Source organism: Sminthopsis crassicaudata, chromosome 4 (genome assembly GCF_048593235.1).
Source record: "Sminthopsis crassicaudata isolate SCR6 chromosome 4, ASM4859323v1, whole genome shotgun sequence".
In the NCBI taxonomy this organism is placed as follows: domain Eukaryota; kingdom Metazoa; phylum Chordata; class Mammalia; order Dasyuromorphia; family Dasyuridae; genus Sminthopsis; species Sminthopsis crassicaudata.
Window position 1 is genome coordinate 451,698,163 of NC_133620.1, and position 16,341 is coordinate 451,714,503.

The following is a 16,341-nucleotide window of genomic DNA, read 5'->3' on the forward strand; positions in this document are numbered from 1 at the left end:
CCCAGGGGCTGCCCCCGCCATCCATCCCCCCTCCCCTGTCCTCTGTCTACACTTGGGGCGGCGGGCTCAGCGCGCCCACGAGGCTGCCCATGCTCAACACCGAGGTGGTGCAGGTCTCGGCCGGGCGCACCCAGAAGGCGGGAGTCACGCGGTCAGGGCGCCTCATAATGTGGGAGGTGAGTAGCCGGCCCAGTGCAGGGTGGAGGGCGGTGAGGGGCAGAGCCTCGGACCCCAGGTCAGTGCCCGCTCTGCCCCATGCAGGCGCCTCCCATGGGCGTTGGGGGGGGCGTCCTGCTGCCCGGAGCCTTGGAGCAGCACCAGCCGCAGTTCGTGTCTCGCTTTCTGGAGGGCCAGTCGGGGGTGACCATCAAGCACGTGGCCTGCGGGGACCTCTTCACCGCCTGCCTCACTGGTAGGGGCAAAGGGTGGCACAGGGGGCGGTGGGGAGGGTCCAGTCTTGAAGGGGAGAAGTTGGCAGCCGGCCCCCGTGTGCCGGACTCCCCCAGGCAGCTGGCGAGCTGCAGAAGGGAGGCCCCTGCTCCTCTCCGGCCCTTCCCCCAGCCCCCATCTCGCCCTGGCTGGGTCCCCTTGCTCAAGTGTTTCCCCCTTCTGCCCCCCCCAGACCGAGGCATCATCATGACCTTTGGCAGCGGCAGTAACGGCTGCTTGGGGCACGGCAGCTTCACCGACCTCAGCCAGGTGTGTGTGGGGGAAAGCCCGAGGGGGGGAAATCCCCAGAACCCCCTCCCCCACAGCCCACCTGGCCCTGCCTGCACCTGCTTAGAGCCTGGCAGACTGGGAAGAAGGGATTTAAAGAGACAGGCCCTCGAGAGGGGCCTCGGGCCTTTCCGGGTCTGCGGGCTGGGGGGGCTCCAGGGCCAGGAGGGCCGAGGAGCTGCTCCACTTTCACCAGCTTGCCATCTTTTCCCCTTCCAGCCTACAATTGTGGAGGCCCTGCTGGGCTATGAGATGGTGCAGGTGGCCTGTGGGGCATCCCACATCCTGGCCCTGTCCACAGAGCGAGAGCTGTTTGCCTGGGGCCGTGGGGACGGTGGTGAGCGCCGGTGTCCCCCGTACTAACAGGCCCGGCCTGGTGCCGACCCCAGCACCCCTAACCCTCCCGTGCCCCCGTCGCCACCTCTCCCTGTCCCGTTCTGGGCCTAGGAGCACTGCCGAGGCCCACGGGGCCTCTCCCCGGTCCCCGCCTCGGGGAAGTAGAAGCACTAGTCCAGTCCTCTGGTCTTGGCTGCCCAGCACCAGCCCCCTCTCAGCCCCTCCCCCTCCCATTGCTGCAGCCACCCCCCTCAGGGCCCACCCTTTCTCCTCTTCCTGGCAGGCCGACTGGGGCTGGGGACCAGGGAGTCCCACAGCTCCCCGCAGCAGGTGCCCGTGCCTCCCGAACAGGAAGCGCAGTGGGTGGTATGTGGTATTGACTCCTCCATGATCCTCACGGTGCCTGGCCGGGCTCTGGCCTGTGGGAGTAACAGGTGAGGGGGGCCCTGACACGACATCCCCCTCCGTTTATTTGGTGCCTGCCCCTCCCAGCAGGATCCCAGCCCCCCCCCTGCCTGTGTCTCCTGCCAGTTCCCAGTGTGACCAGAGAAAGAACCAGCCCCATCAGATTTCTAGGTGCCCGTGGCCTCCTTCCACATAGTTCCCTTCCTCCCACAGATTTAACAAGCTGGGCTTAGACCGAGTGTCCCCTGGGGAGGAGCCTGCCCCCCACAACCAGGTAGAAGAAGCTCTGAGCTTTATGCCCCTTGGCTCTGTGCCCCTTGACTCGGAGCCTCTAGTGAGTGTTGATGTGGGCACTGCCCACTCTGCTGCTGTGACGGGTGAGTGGAAGGTTCTTGTGAGTTTGGAGTTCCAAGGAGGGAGCGAGGGCTCGCTCTCTCCTTGGAGACCCCTTAGCTCTCTCTCAATTTCTCCCTTAGCTTCTGGTGAATGTTACACGTTTGGCAGCAACCAGCATGGGCAGCTGGGTATCAGTGCCCGCCGGGGCAGCCGAGCCCCATGCCTGGTGGCGGGGCTCGAGGGGACCAAGGTGGTGATGGTGGCTTGTGGGGATGCCTTTACCGTGGCCATTGGTGCAGGTGAGGAGGGTTGTGGATCTCGCTGTGTCCTGGGTAGTGCTGGATGTCTGGAAGCTTAAGTGGGCATTGGTGGTAGCCATGGGTGGGCAGTTGGCCAGGGAGGGATCATGGGGTTTAGATCCACCTCTGCCTCAAGTTTCCCGGGAGCCTTGGGTACCACTTCTACCCCTCCCCCTGGGCCTCAGGTTCCCCATCGGTGAAATGAGGGGCTGGACTCAAATGGCCAGTTTTCTGCTGGCCTGTGGTCACAACCCTAGGCAGCGGAGAACCATCAAGTCAGGATTGAGCCGGGCCATTGGGGCCTCTGAGAAATCCAAGTCCTCTCATCCGTCGGTGTGGGGAAGAAGCAGCCCCATGGAGCCCAGTGGGGCTGCAGCTGGCAGCCTGACCATCCCCTTGGGCTTCTCCCTGGCAGAAGGAGACGTGTACACGTGGGGCAAAGGTGCCCGTGGCCGCTTGGGGCGCAAGGATGAAGATGCCGGGCTCCCGCGGCCTGTGCAGCTGGACGAAGCTCAGCCCTACACGGTGACCTCTGTGTCCTGCTGCCACGGGAACACCCTGCTCGCCATCCGCCGTGAGTCACCCCACTGGTGGGATGTTCCCTTGTCTGTATCCTTCCGCCCAGCTCCGAGGGGCCCCGGAGACCCTCTCCCACGTCCAGACTTCTTGGGAGGGTCTCATTGACGCCTGGAGCCTCAGTGGCATGGGGTGTCCTGGGGCACCCCAAGTGGGTTCCTGCCTTCTTCTGGGCCAGACCCTCTGTCAGGGGACTAGCAGGTAGCCCCTCCCCCAAGCCCCCCCAAAGCACCTGCCCGGACCCAAGAGAGGAAGCGGGTTGCAGGAAGCTGTGGTGGCGCCTGAGGTGCCCTCCTGGGAGCCTTTCTCAGCCCTCACTGCCCTCTTCTCCCACTACTGCTCCCTCTTCCCCCATGAAGACTATTTTTGGCCTGCTTGAAGCTCTGCCATCCCAGGGGCTGAAATGGTGCCCCTCCTCTGTTTTCCAGCCGCCACGGAGGAATCCATACCGCCGTGAGGATCTCCAGCTAGATTTCTGCTCCGCAGAGAAGAGATAGGTCGGCCTCCTGCCTTCTGTGCCACCCCTAACTGGTACAGGGTGGGTCCTAGCTGCTTTAGCATGGGCAGTGCCCCCTGGTCAGTCAGGACATGGCCTCTAAGAAGCTGGTGTGGCTTACCAGTGGCACCCTGAAGGCACCACAGGGGCGCCTGGCCCCCTTTATCCCAGCTCCCCTGCAATGCCTAGGGCCCAGGCCTGCCAAGCTCATCAAGCATTTGTGCTCACTTCCAGGCCAGGTACGGCTCCCTCCCCCCATGCAGGACTTCACCACACCCTAGGAGCCCGGGGCCCAGCCCACCCTGGGCTGATTCTGGTGAAGCTTTGTAAATAAACTTGGCAGGCGGGGCAGGCAGGGGCCCACTCTCAGGGCCTCGCCATGCCTGGGCTCCAGGAGACGAGCGTGTCGTGTGCGGGGTGTATGTGTTTCCCCAACACCCCTTCCTGAAATCCAAAAAATGGAGACTGAAGGCTGGGCGCTTGGTCCAAGACAATGTAAGCAAGTTCGGACTTGTCCCTGTGGGCTGGAGCTCCCCACTGCCACCCCCACGCTGGCAGCCCCAGGGGTGGCTGAGTGTCACAGTGGTGTGCACAGTGTTTCTTGGGGGGGAAGAGGGCAGGGGTTGGGGTACCCGGCAAGGGCAGAGCTGTAAGGGCGAGAGAGGTCTGAGGGAGGAGCAGAAGGGGGAGGGAGGAAGCACTTTATGGAATCTTTTGGAATCTCTTCATTGACCCCCTTTGTGGGCCTTAACATAAGCAGCCTTGGACAGCCCTGCCAGGGCTTGGGTGGCAAGGGGCTTCAGGCGGTTTCTGTTGGGGCCCTCAGCAAAGCCTTCTGACCGGGGTTTGGAGGGGGTGGGTGGGGGGGCTGTGGGGGTAGGGGCTAATAAACTGAAGCCAAAGACCAGCTCGTTTGCCTCGGAATTGAATTACAGAGGAACGTGTGTAGCAAGGGTGGGGGTGCAGCGGACAGGCACCCAAGGGCACGGATAGACCAAGCACCCGGGTTGCTGGGCAGCCAGGGAGGAATGTGGGTGCAGCCAGGTGCCCCAGGGCTGAGGTTTCCTCTGGCGCCGTGCCCAGGCCCAGCCTCCCTCCTTCCCCTCCGTGCCCTCCCTTCGCTGGCTACTCCTTCCCTACGGCCCCGGGTTGCCATGCTGCGTGGCACACTTGAACCCCCGGGGCCTGCCACGTGGGTCCAGAGGGAGCTGGGCAAAACCCGGGCTCTTTCACACTGCTTGGTCCCGGGAGATCGGGGCTTCCACAGTAGCTTGCGGATTTGCATGGGACCCACCCTGCTAGCTGACAGGACTCCCCCCCCCCCCTCCATCCTTGTCCCCTTCCCTGCCCCCGGCAGCCCTTAGGCTGGGCTTCAGACCCTCAGCCCTGAGTGCGGGCAGTCGCCTTGGCCCAGCTGGGGGACTCGCACCTGGCTCTGTGGGTGCTTTTATTTTCCCCATGGCCCAAGTCCCAGAATCCTCGGGGTCCAAGCAGCCCTCCCTCTGCGGTCCGTGAGGGAGGGCTCCCCGAACCACTCCCCAGGGTGGGGTGCAGCTGCCCTTCCCCCTCGGGTAGGGAAGGGATGGGGGAGGGAGGCCGGCCCCTCCCCCACTTCCGGAGTGAACCAGAGAAGCAAACTGGAGGTGAGGGGGGCGTGATTCATCCTCCGTGAATCCTCTGCCGGGTTTCTACCTACCCCGCTTCAGACCTGAGGCGCGGGGGGGAGGGGGAGGGGGTTCCGGGGGTGTGCCCAGGGGAAGGTCCACAGGGAGGGAGCCAGCCCGGAGGGGGTGGCTGGGTAAAGGGCGGCCCGGGGCACAGGGACACACGTAGTGACACGGAACGGGAGAGGAATGAATGAGAGCTGAGCACGAGGGAGGTGAAGGTCGGGGTACCTGGACCGGGCTGGGCAGGGCCGACTGGAGGAGGCCGAGGGGCAGATTGGTGGGCCGCTCTCCTTGCCCCTCCCCCCCCGAGGCTCGCCGGGGCGCCCGGCGTGGGGGGCAGGGGAGGGGGCGGCCAGCGGCCGGGCCGGCGCTAGGACCGGCCGGCCTGCCGGGACTCCGCCCCCTCCCCCGCCCCCGCTCCGCCCGCCCGGGAGGGGCCGGATCATGGACCTGGAGCGGCGGCCGCCGGGGCTGCAGTCACTAGTGGGCCGGCCGCGCCGTGCCTCGCTGGGGAACTGGCTGGCTGGGGGGGCCGCGGGCGCCGGGGCCGGCCCTCACCCCGGCCGCCCGGCCGCCCACCATGCCCGGTTTCGACTACAAGTTCCTGGAGAAGCCCAAGCGGCGGCTGCTGTGCCCGCTGTGCGGGAAGGCCATGCGGGAGCCAGTGCAGGTCTCGACCTGCGGCCACCGCTTTTGCGACACCTGCCTGCAGGAGTTTCTCAGGTGCGCGGGGACCCCCGGGCAAGGGCGCCGCCGGAGCGGGACCTGGGGGAGCCGCGGCCGGGGAAGGGGGCGGGGGCGGGGGGTGGTCTCGGGGGCGAGGGAGCGCGCTGCCGCTGGGACCCCGGGGTCTCACGGGAGGGGGGAGCGAGGTTCTGCGGGCTGGGCGGGCTGGGGGGGGGGCGGGAGGAGCGGGGACGCTTCCCTTCTGCCTTGTTTCCGCACCTCCGGGGCCCGGACTCGAACAAAGGGGTCGGGAAAGAGGGAGCGTTCCGAGCTCCGGCCGGGAGGGACCCGAGTAACAAAGGAAGGGCGAGCCTTCGGCGGCCGCTCGGGGGACCGGGCAGGTGGGGCCGAGGGTGGGGCGGCCCGGGCCCGGGAGGGAGCGCCGCTGCCCTTTGTCTTATTCCGGAGCCCCCTCCCGAACCCCCTCGGTCCAGAGGTCACCCCCTGCCTCCTCCGGTGACCCCTCTGGAGCCCCCCAACCATGCGCCGTGACGTCAAGAGGGTCGTTGTGACGTCAGCACAATAGGACACCCCCCCCTTTTTTCTTCGGTGTCTTTTACCTCTTCTTCCACTACCTTACTTTCTCTTCCGCCTGGACCCTTCTCAGCACCCAGAAGGGAAAGCAAGCTTCTCCGGCCGCCCCACCACCGACCGCCAACCTGGCGCCCGGAGGCTCTGGGGGGAAACCCCGCGCCCCCTTCTAGGCGGGATCCCCAAAGAACTCTTGGAAGAGCCCTAGCAGTCCGTGCACACTTGCTCCTAGGCTCCGTGACTCCTGATGCCTCCGGTCCCCCGCGCCGAGGTCTCCGGCTCCCCACCCTCCCCGCTAAATAGGGTCCACACTGGGGTTCTGCCCAGTTTAGAAAGTGCTACCTGGGAGGAGGGCGGTCGCCAGAGGCAGGGCTGGGGCTCTTAGCCCAGATCTCGCCCCCGGGGCACCGGGAATAATCGGTTCGTGGTCAGGCTGGCCCTCGGACTGGCGCTGGGCATCGGGGTCCCTGGATGGGGAGCAGTGGGAGCGGAAGTTCTCCCCAGAAACACCCCCCCCTCAAAAGAAACGGCCTTTGTCTCCCCCCTGGAGCCGGCACGCGCAGGATAGACGGAGCCTGGGATTTCCTGGGCGGAGGGAACTCCCAGCGCCGGCGGGGACCTTCTCAGCCTTTATCTTCGAGCTGCCTGAGGCACCGAAGTGGTTAAGCGCTTAGTCCGGGTCACAGCCAGCCCGCGCCGCCGAGACCCGGACCTGGGGCTCCCGGGCTCCGAGGCCGCCGCTCCGCGCTTAATCCAGGTGCTGCTTGTGCTTATCCGGGGCTGGCTGAAGCAAGCAAGTCCATGCCCTGAGACCCCCCCCCCCAGATTAGGGGTCTCACATCACCATATTCTCTCTCTGTCTGCCTCTGTCCTGTCTCTCACACATCTCCAGCACTTTCTCCTCCCCCTTTTGTCCGTGTTATTTTCTTCTCGCTCCTGGCCCAGGCCAGCTTCCTCCATAGCCTCCCACACGAGAGGGCAGAGAAAGGTAAAGGCCAGGAAGTTGCTTTGCCAGCCTGGGACACACAGTCAGCTCCCGTCTCTGTCTCCCTGCCTGACCATCTGTTCTGCTCTAATTCAGCCCTCCCCCCAAGCCAGTGCCAACCCCCAAAGCACAAAGGGAAGGCCGGCTACAGGAGGGGCATTGAGCCCTAGGGGTGGGATGTCGGAGGCAGACACCCCCCCTGTGGCATTGGGCCTCCCCAGGGTGTTTCCCAGGCGAGATTTCTCCCCTTTCCCTGCTTTCCCCTGCCTTCTCTCCCTTCTTTCCCATCCTGTCATGGAGCTTCCTCCTGTCAGGCCCCCTGCCCTATCCCTTTATTCCTCCTACCAGTTAGGAGCGGGTAGTTTTCTGGACCCCCCCCATGGAAACCTTCCCATTTTTACTCTTTCCATCCTTCACCTCCCAACCACCAGCCCCCTTCCCATTATTCCAGGACTCTTTCTGCCGGAGAAGGGGAGTGTGTGTGATCTTGCCCGGAAGGCCCTCCTACCCTCCTGCTGGGGCAACCTGGGACACAGAGCACCCTATACTTCTTTCTCCCACTGGGCCTGGGGTTTCATTATAGGGAACTCCAGGGTGAGGACCCCCCCCCCCAGCAGGTTGGCACCTGCTTTGTTGCCTATAGAAGCTTGGGGAGTTGCTGAGAGGTCACAGTCAGGTCCGGAAGGCGGATTTGAAGCTGGATTTGAATCTGGGGCCCGAGTTTTGTTTTATTCCGGGGCCAGCTCGTTGTCCACGAGGCTCCCTGCCTCTGAGTTACCCTTCAAAAGTTCCATCAGAAACTGTCCCGAGAAGGGCTGAGAAAGGCGTGGGGGTGGGGGATCTCCCCGAATCTGCCCTCCCCTTTCCTGCTTTCTCTCTGGAGGCCGTCCAGGACTCCAAGTCCAAGCTGGGAGAGTTCAGCAAAGGCCGCCCTTGCTCTGTCTGCCAGGGACAGGGGTGGGGGAGCGCAGGCTGAGCTAGGGGAGCTGCAGAGGGGAGGGGGCTCCAAGCTGGCCCTCTGCCCCTTCCTCCTGGAGCGGAAGTCTCAGGCTGCCTTGGCTTTTGTCTCCTGTTCCTCCTGCCAGCCCTTCAGGCTTCTTTCTCCAGAATACTGAGCTTCTCTTCTCACTCCTGCCCACACATCTGGGCTGTGGCCTCCTGGGTTTCCAGATGTTCCCCCCAACACACACACAGCTGGCCTTCCTGGGCCAGTATTGAGTCCTCGGGTCTCCCCGCCCCCTCCTCCCATGGAAGATCTTGTCTTGGGGGAGGCTGGGAAGGGGGACTGGGCTGCCAAGTCCAACTGCCTCCCCTTCCCCCTCTCCTGCCTCCAGGCCTCTCTCCTCACCTCCCCCACCCGGAAATCCCCTCTTCCTCTCTCTAGGCCCCCAGCCCTCCTTCCCACCCCTTCCACTCATTCTGCCTTTCCCCCCAGGCCCCGGGGGGAGATGGGGGGAGCAGGACTCTCCAGGGTCCAAGACTTTCTGGGCTCTCATTTAGTTCCTTATAGGGACAGACCCCTTTCTCTCCCCTCCCCCCCCCCAGACTCTGGCTGGCTCTGGGGTCTGGGCTGATGGAGTCACTTCTACAGCTGCTGCCCCCCCTATCCCTCCAGGCTCCACCGGAGAAAGAACAGATCCCCCTGGGGAAAGGATCCCTCTCGGGGCTCATTCTGAGAATTTGGGTGATGGTGGGGCCAGGCCCCTCACTCAGGGTTGGGGTTTTGCTCCTGCTGGGGGGAGGGGAGCTGACCAGTCCCTTCCCCCTTCTCTCTGGAACTCCTAAGTCAGCACATTCTTGGGAGAAGCCAAGCGCAGCCCACTTTGCCTGGGGCTGCTTCTCCCAGACAGGCCATTCACTGGCCGGGCCAGTTCTCAGGCCGAAGGTAGGCAGATGGCTCTGCGCCGGCCCTTGGCACTGGGGCCCACTGACTAACCCTGGGCCACTGAGCCCCTGGCAGCCGCTTCCTTTGGGAACTCTTAGAGCGCTCAAGTGTGGGGCCGAGGGCCTGGGAGCACTCGTGTCAGTGACTGTGGGCCCCCCAAAGGGGGCTTGGGAAATGAGGGGCTCCATCAGGGGAGAAGGAGACCGTGCTCTGGGGACTGCAGCTGCCACGGGCCCTTGGGCTCATCCTGCCCCTGCCTGCCCCAGGCCCACTCCTCCTGCTTGATTCAGACCGCCCGTCAGGAATGCCATCCCTGGGGCACCTTCCTAGTGCCTGTGGGAAGGGGGACCACGACCTCGAAAGGCTGTGCTGAGGGCCTGAGGCTAGTGGGAGGGGGCAGAGCTTGGGCTTGCTGAGGAGGGGTTTGGGTACAGATTCAGGCAGGGGTCCGGCCTCAGCTTGGGCAAGTCTTCCGGCCACACACTATGTGCCCAGGGAGGGAGGAGCAGAGCCATTCCCCAAGAACTTTGTCTCGCGCCTGGGAGCTCCTTCCTATTCCCCAGCCATCACCCCCTGCACCCTTGCCCATGTTTCAGGGAGATGTGACACTGATCCTGGGGCTCCCGGGAACGACCTTTGTTCCAGCAGCGCAGTTGCTGGTGGGGGGAGAACGGGGGAGCTGGGAAGTCTTGCCTGCCCATTGGAAATCGTAGTGCTGATTAAGATGGGGGAGTAATAGGACGAGGTCCTTTCATGTAGAGCTGAGATGGGGGGAGAATAGGCCCCTTCCGGTCCCCCAACCAGCTGCCACAGGGATGGAGATGACTTAGCAGCAGCTGCCATACTCGCGCCAAATGCTGCCAGCAGCTGCCTTATGCTCTCGTATATCCTCTCCTTTTTTTTGGGGGGGGGTCTTTCAGCCTGGGGAGGGGCAATGGCAGAGCAGGCCACCACAGAGACTGTGGGCTCCCCACCCTTTGTCTGGTTCTTGCTGAAGGCAGGTTTGGGAACCGGTCTGGCCAGCCTTGCTTGGGGGGCTGGCCCAGGCTGCAGGGTGGGGGTTGGGGGCGTGGCCAGGAGGTTTTCCTCTTTGCCCTGAGGGGGAATGGAGGAAGGGGGTGTTGAAGGGGCAGGGGGCAAGGGAGGTGGGCAGCCCTTGCTTATCTGGAGCCTGGGGCATTTCCTCTTGGGGGGTGGTGTCAGGGTCAGGCTTATCTTAACCCTCCTCCCCCTTTGTCTTTCCTCTGACAGTGAAGGAGTTTTTAAGTGTCCAGAGGACCAGCTGCCCCTGGACTATGCCAAGGTGAGCTGGGAGAGTAGAGTGCCCAGGATGTCCAAATGAGCATCCCCTCCCCCCTACCACCAGGCCTGTTTTGGCAGTTGTTTGCAGGGAAGGGGGTGTGTTGGCAGTCTGGGCAGCAGCCCGCTGCCAATGTCAACTCTGGAGCAAGGGGCTCTGTGTGCCCCCACAAAGGAGGCTTGTTCCCTTCCTTCCCCCACAGTTCTAAAAGCGGAGTCACTGGTGTTTGCCCTGTGTGTGTGGCTGGGGGGTGTTGGGCATAACGCCCCGGTTGGGTGGGTGGGGGGGCTCCAAGGCTCACAGAGCCCGCTCTGTGCCACAGGAAGCGGCCTTCCCGCCCTGTCCCAGGGGCTGGGATGGAGCCAGTCTCTGGCTGGGAGCAGGCCCCCTCCCCCTCACAGGCTCAGGCCTTGGGAGGATCATTCAGGAAGAAAGAGGGGGTGGGTCCCGGGGCCCAGCTGGGCAGGACAGGCTCCCTCTGCCTATCCACAGGGCCCAGAGGGATGGCAGGAGGGGAGGGAGCACATCTCGTCTGGGCCAAGAAAAGCGGAGGAGCCTTGGCCAAACTTCTCACAAGGGGAAACTGAGGCCCGAGGCCATGTCCTCATTGGGCAAGTGGGGGCCCCAGCCGGGACAGTTACTCTGCACCCGAGGAGGTCCCTGACCTTGCCCTCCCCTCCCAGATTTATCCGGACCCGGAGCTTGAAGCTCAGGTCTTGAGTCTGGCCATCCGCTGTATCCACAGTGAGGAGGGGTGTCGGTGGACCGGAGCGCTGCGCCACCTGCAGGTAAGGGGGCGCCCTCTGGGCGGGGAGCCGGGGGAGCCGCACTGGCCAGCGGGGAGTGACCGTCCCGTGTCCGCAGGGCCATCTGAACTCCTGCGGCTACAACGTGGTGTCCTGCCCCAACCGCTGCAGCGCCAAGCTCAGCCGCAGGGACCTGCCCGTCCACCTGCAGCGCGAGTGCCCCAAGAGGAGGCTCAAGTGCGACTTCTGTGGCATCGACTTTACCGGGGAAGCCTATGAGGTGGGGGGGGGGGGGGCGAACCTGGCTTCTGGAAGGTCTGTGGGAGGATATGAGGAGCCTTAGTGGGGGAGGGCCGAGGCCTGTGGGACTTGTGGGAGGCCTGAGCCTGGCGTCTGGGAGGTCTGTGGGAGGGCCGAGGCCTGTGGGATGTGGGGGGGCACGAGCCTGGCATCTGGGAGAGAGGCTGGGACCAGAGTTAGCGGGGTTACAGGCCCGGATTATTGGCTTGGGGGGGAGGGGAAGGATGGTGATGGATCCTTAAGCTCCCAGGATAGGGGTTTGGGCGGCTGTGGGGCGAGACCCGGCGTGGAGGATCCAGGCGGCTCCTGAGCTCTTCCGCTTTCCTTCCCCGGCCCCCAGAGCCATGAGGGGGTCTGCCCACAGGAGAGCGTGTACTGTGAGAACAAATGTGGGGCCCGAATGATGCGCCGGCTGCTGAGCCAGCATATGATGACCGAGTGCCCCAAGCGGACCCAGCCTTGTGCCTACTGCTCCAAGGAGTTTGTCTTTGATACCATCCAGGTGAGCCCCTTCCTGAGCCCCGGAGGGGCTGCCACCAGCCAGGAAGCCCAAGGGACACGCACAAGGAGGCCGGACCTTGGCTTCTGGTGTGCCAGGCTGAGGGGGGGGGCCTAGACGGGCCCTGGGGGTCTGGCTCAGCCATGGTCGAGCTAGCAGAGGCGAGGTCTGGGGCCCAGTGCCGGCTGGGAAGTCTCTCACTGCTGTCCCTCCCGCCCAGAACCACCAGCACCAGTGCCCCCGCTACCCCGTGCCCTGCCCCAACCAGTGCGGAATGGGGAGCATCCCCCGGGAGGACCTGTCCAGCCACCTGAAGGAGAACTGCAGCTCGGCTCCCGTCCTGTGCCCCTTCAAAGACGCGGGCTGCAAACACCGGGTGAGGGTTCCTGGGCCCGCGCATGGAGGGGGAGCCTGGCCGGCCCCACTTCCGGCCCCAGTGGGGGGTGTGGGGGAGGGGAGGGGAGCCGGGCCTCCCCACTTCCGGCCCCGGGTCACCCCCGCCCTTGCCTCCCCAGTGCCCCAAGCTGGCGATGAGCCGCCACATGGAGGAGAGCATAAAGCCGCACCTGGCCATGATGTGCGCGCTGGTGAGCCGGCAGCGGCAGGAGCTGCTGGAGCTGCGCAGGGACGTGGAGGAGCTGTCGGTGGGCTGCGACGGCGTGCTCATCTGGAAGATCGGCGGCTACGGGCGGCGCCTGCAGGAAGCCAAGGCCCGCTCCAACCACGAGTGCTTCAGCCCGGCCTTCTACACCCACAAGTACGGCTACAAGCTGCAGGTCTCGGCCTTCCTCAACGGCAACGGCAGCGGCGAGGGGACGCACCTGTCCCTGTACATCCGGGTGCTGCCCGGCGCCTTCGACAACCTGCTGGAGTGGCCCTTCGCCCGCCGCGTCACCTTCTCCCTGCTGGACCAGAGCGACCCGGCGGTGACCAAGCCCCAGCACGTCACGGAGACCTTCCACCCGGACCCGCACTGGAAGAACTTCCAGAAGCCGGGCCCGTGGCGCGGCTCGGTGGACGAGAGCGCCCTGGGCTTTGGCTATCCCAAGTTCATCTCCCACCAGGACATCCGCAAGCGCAACTATGTGCGTGATGATGCCGTCTTTATCCGCGCCTCAGTGGAGTTGCCCAAGAAGATCCTGAGCTGAGGACGGGGTGGGCGGGGGGTGTCTCTGCTGTGGAGGGCGGGGACGGGAGAAGGGGGCGGGTCCCCCTCTCAAGCCCCTCCCCTCTCACCACGCCAGGCCAGGTTGCCCTCCCCCCTGCCCTCCGGGCTCCCACTGTGTCCCCCCTGCCACGTACCTCCCCTCAGGTGCCTCTTATTGGTGCTTTCCCCCCAGTTCCCCTCCCCCTCTGGGGAACGGAGTGGGGGAGTAGGCGCCGGGGGCTTCAAGGGCTTGAAATAAATGATCCTTTCTCGGGGGTCCCCGGCTGCCTCGGCCCCTGTCACTGTACTGTACTGGGGAGCGAGGCGAGCTGCTGGCCCCCATCCCAAGAGCCATAGGGAGGCGGGGCGGCCGGAGTTGCCAGCCTCGGGAACTCCACCCTCCCGATCCCCTGAAGCTGTGCCCTCTCCGGTTATTTATTGCTCTGGTGCCCAGTGGGGCACGGCGGGGGAGCCCTGGTTTGTAATAAATTCTGGATTGTGTATTTATTAACTTTGTCCAGCCCTGCCTGTGGGGGGAGGGGGCGGGGCTTCTCCCCTCAGTCCTGCTGGGGCCCTGACAGCCTCCGGCCCCTGGGGCCGCTTCTGCTTTGGCTGCCTCGGACAGAGCGCCCTCTGGCGGCCACAAGCAGCCCCTCGCCGCTGTGCTTGGGCCGTGCCCCCTCAGGTGGCCGGACAGAGGAAGTGCGCTCTTCCCCTCCCCCAGGCCTGCTTTCTCCTTGGTCCTTGACTGTGACCTTGGGTGGCAGCTTGGAGAACCAGAAAGGCGGCCTCCCCGTGGGGAAGCCGTGACCCGAGCTCGGCCTCAGCCTGACCTCTGACTGCACTTCCTCGGCGAGGACGGGCCAGGGGCCGCCTGCCCTCCAGCAGCTTACATGAGGGGGACCTTGTGTGGGGCCGGCATTTGGGCTTGTCCAGGAATGGCGAGAGGCCTGGCCTGTTCTTCCAGGGGGCAAAGAGTCCAGGGATGCCCGTGAAATTGCATGGGAAAGAATTTGCATTTTTACTTAGTCGGTTTCCTCTATTATATTTTCAACTTCATGCATTTAGAAAATGGCTCCGACAGAGGCCTTTTGCCAGGAAGCTATCCAGGGCACTTGGGCCTTAGAAAACTTCCAGCCAATAGGATTGTCCCAATTGTGTTAGAAGGAGGGCCTTAGGTTCCCAGCACTGAGCAGAGGGCTGGAAGGAGGCGAGGGCACACCTGGCACTTAGACCCCCACTACCCCCATGGCTGCTCTGCAGTAGCTCCAGCACACAGGGCCTGCCCCACCCACTGCGGGCCTTCTGGGCGATGCAGGGATACCTCAACCTCCACACGACTCATTTTTTGTTTGTAAAGTCTCTCCCAAACGTCCTTTTAAAAACATGTCATTTTTGAAGATTACTTGGATTCTACAGGAAGAAACTCAATTCAGAAGGGTGAACTTGCCAAGGGGATCTGCCAGGCCAGCACGATGCCCACCCAAGGGCAGGGAGAGCCCTATTTTTGTCTGGCTGCCCAGAATGGCACCCATGGGGTCCCAGAGGATCACCCCACCAAAGCTGTCATTTAGAACGCCCAGGACCAGACAAGCAGCCTGGCCAGTCTCCGAGCCAGACCTCGACATGACCGTTCCGGCTGGTGTTGGGCGGCAGAGGTCCTGATGAGCGGGTCACTTCCTCCTCTCCTGAGTAACCGAATCCATACCCTCCAAACAGTCCTTGGGGAACAGGAGGGCAGCCCTTTACTAGAGGAAGGCCCTCAGAGGCTACAGCCCAGCTCCCCGATGTCCCGGTCCCCCCAAGAGTATTCACCTCTATATCTTGTGTTGAGAAGAGGAGGTGCCATGGAAGGAGGCTTTTTTAGAGGGGAAGAGGGTAGGAGGAGGGCTAATGACCAGCTTCTTTCTTCCCTGAGGTAGAGGCAAGAACAAAATGGCCCTGGGCCTGACATACTCCTGCTTTCCAGAAGGGGGAGACGTGAACCCTCAGTGCAGGGAGAGGAAACATCCTGGGGAGCCAGAGTTCTTCAGGGGCCCCCTCAGAGCTGGGATGCATCAACCCAGAAACCCGTTCGGCTACAGAACCACAGACCCAAGGCATTATTTCTCCTCCTCGGCTTTGCTCACATGATGAAAGCTACATTTGACTCTTCTAATGCCTTCCTGCATTGGTATGCCGGCCCTTCCAGCTTTCCCATTCAGTCTCTCATTTAGTCTCCACAACTCTGAAATGTAAAATATTTTTCATAGAATTTTATTTTATAGAAGAAACAGGGTCGGAATCAATTGGAATCACTAGTGAGTGGCGAGGAGGACTTGAGCACAATCCCATGACCCCTCGCTCTGGGAGCCCTGGGCAGCAGAGTAAGGAGGTCCATAAGAAGTCCCGAGTCCTCCCTGTGTGGCCCTGAAATCAGGAGTCTATTAATAGGCATTAACAGGTTTGTTTCCACAGCAGTCCAAAGGGTAGAAAAAAGTTCCTACCCCAAAGGCCCATCACGGACCATAAGGATCACACTGAGTTCAAGGATCTGGAAGCACTTTTAAATTCTGCATATTTAGCACAAAAAGGAACGTCCTAAGGACCAGGGGAAATGGCATTTGAATGGGACTTGTGCCTCTTGGTACAAATTATCACTGATGAGGTACCAGGCCCTTCCCTCAGCAGCTCCTCCTCAGATGCCCAGCCCAGGCCCAGCATACACTGCAGACAGAGCAGAAAAGGGGAGTTAAAACAACATTTTTGGCTTTGCTTTTTTTTTTTTTTTTTTTATTTTGTTTTCTTAAAATTTTCCTGCAGACAAAATAAAAGGGAAAAAAAAAAAAGTTTTCTAGTTTATACCCGTAGCACGTGAGAAGCAGCTTCATATAACCAGAAGGGGTTTGTTTTCATGAGATTACAGCAGCTGTCATGGCCCACCCAAGAGGCCCGGCCCTCACCCAGGGCCTCTGGGAGGCCTGCCCAGCGGTGAGCACATGAGGTGTTTCTTAACAAAGTCACCTGTTCTGAAGAATTCCAAACCAAGCAGGCTAGAGCAGAACAGGCGCTGGAATGAAGAGCTAGGGGCTCCAGCCAGTCACCTGTTTCCCTTGATGAAGCCCAGCGACAGGGCGGGAGATGGGGGGCTCCTCTATCTGCTGGAGCTGTCAGTAGTTATGGGGCAAAAAAGGGTCTGTGTGGAAGAGCCAAAAGGACAGGACTAAAATCTGAGGACCTCCCTCCGAAAAACAAAAGAGGGGGCCGGGAACATCTCCAGAGGAACCCCTTTTCCTGAATTGGCGACAAATCTGACATATTGGAAACTGTGTTCTAACCGGAAAATAAAATCCACCTCAGACATTCACAGCATTAAATAAATAGGACAAGGCCAGAAGGCTAGATTTTTTT

The 16,341-nt window shown here is 62.7% G+C and overlaps 2 protein-coding genes across 8 annotated transcripts in view; both read left to right on the top strand.

The window, feature by feature from the left end:
* NEK8 (NIMA related kinase 8) overlaps positions 1-4,073 on the top strand; it is a 21,657-nt gene extending 17,584 nt beyond the window's left edge. For all 7 annotated transcript variants that reach the window (XM_074263713.1, XM_074263719.1, XM_074263718.1 and 4 more), the window contains exons 7-15: positions 1-176; positions 262-412; positions 623-699; positions 937-1,054; positions 1,337-1,487; positions 1,672-1,835; positions 1,935-2,093; positions 2,509-2,667; positions 3,098-4,073. The exon at positions 1-176 is cut by the window's left edge and continues 6 nt beyond it. In XM_074263713.1, coding sequence (XP_074119814.1) covers positions 1-176; positions 262-412; positions 623-699; positions 937-1,054; positions 1,337-1,487; positions 1,672-1,835; positions 1,935-2,093; positions 2,509-2,667; positions 3,098-3,126 — 1,184 coding nt within the window. In that variant the 3' untranslated portion in view covers positions 3,127-4,073. The remainder of the gene's footprint in view (positions 177-261; positions 413-622; positions 700-936; positions 1,055-1,336; positions 1,488-1,671; positions 1,836-1,934; positions 2,094-2,508; positions 2,668-3,097) is intronic.
* A 1,220-nt stretch (positions 4,074-5,293) lies between these two features.
* TRAF4 (TNF receptor associated factor 4) lies at positions 5,294-13,458 on the top strand. Its single transcript, XM_074263723.1, has 7 exons — positions 5,294-5,555; positions 10,211-10,262; positions 10,943-11,047; positions 11,124-11,285; positions 11,646-11,807; positions 12,025-12,180; positions 12,320-13,458. Exons 1-7 carry the CDS (start codon positions 5,413-5,415, stop codon positions 12,950-12,952), a joined length of 1,413 nt encoding a protein of 470 aa, XP_074119824.1. The 5' UTR covers positions 5,294-5,412; the 3' UTR covers positions 12,953-13,458.
* Positions 13,459-16,341: the final 2,883 nt, after the last annotated feature.

What these genes read in the sequence shown, in the direction of transcription:
- TRAF4 (XM_074263723.1), top strand. Translation starts at nt 5,413, where the DNA reads ATGCCCGGTTTCGACTACAAGTTCCTGGAGAAGCCCAAGCGGCGGCTG. An exon ending in TGCCCCTGGACTATGCCAAG is followed by an intron (nt 10,263 to 10,942) that starts GTGAGCTGGGAG and finishes CTCCCCTCCCAG; the next exon opens with ATTTATCCGGACCCGGAGCT. An exon ending in TTGTCTTTGATACCATCCAG is followed by an intron (nt 11,808 to 12,024) that starts GTGAGCCCCTTC and finishes CCTCCCGCCCAG; the next exon opens with AACCACCAGCACCAGTGCCC.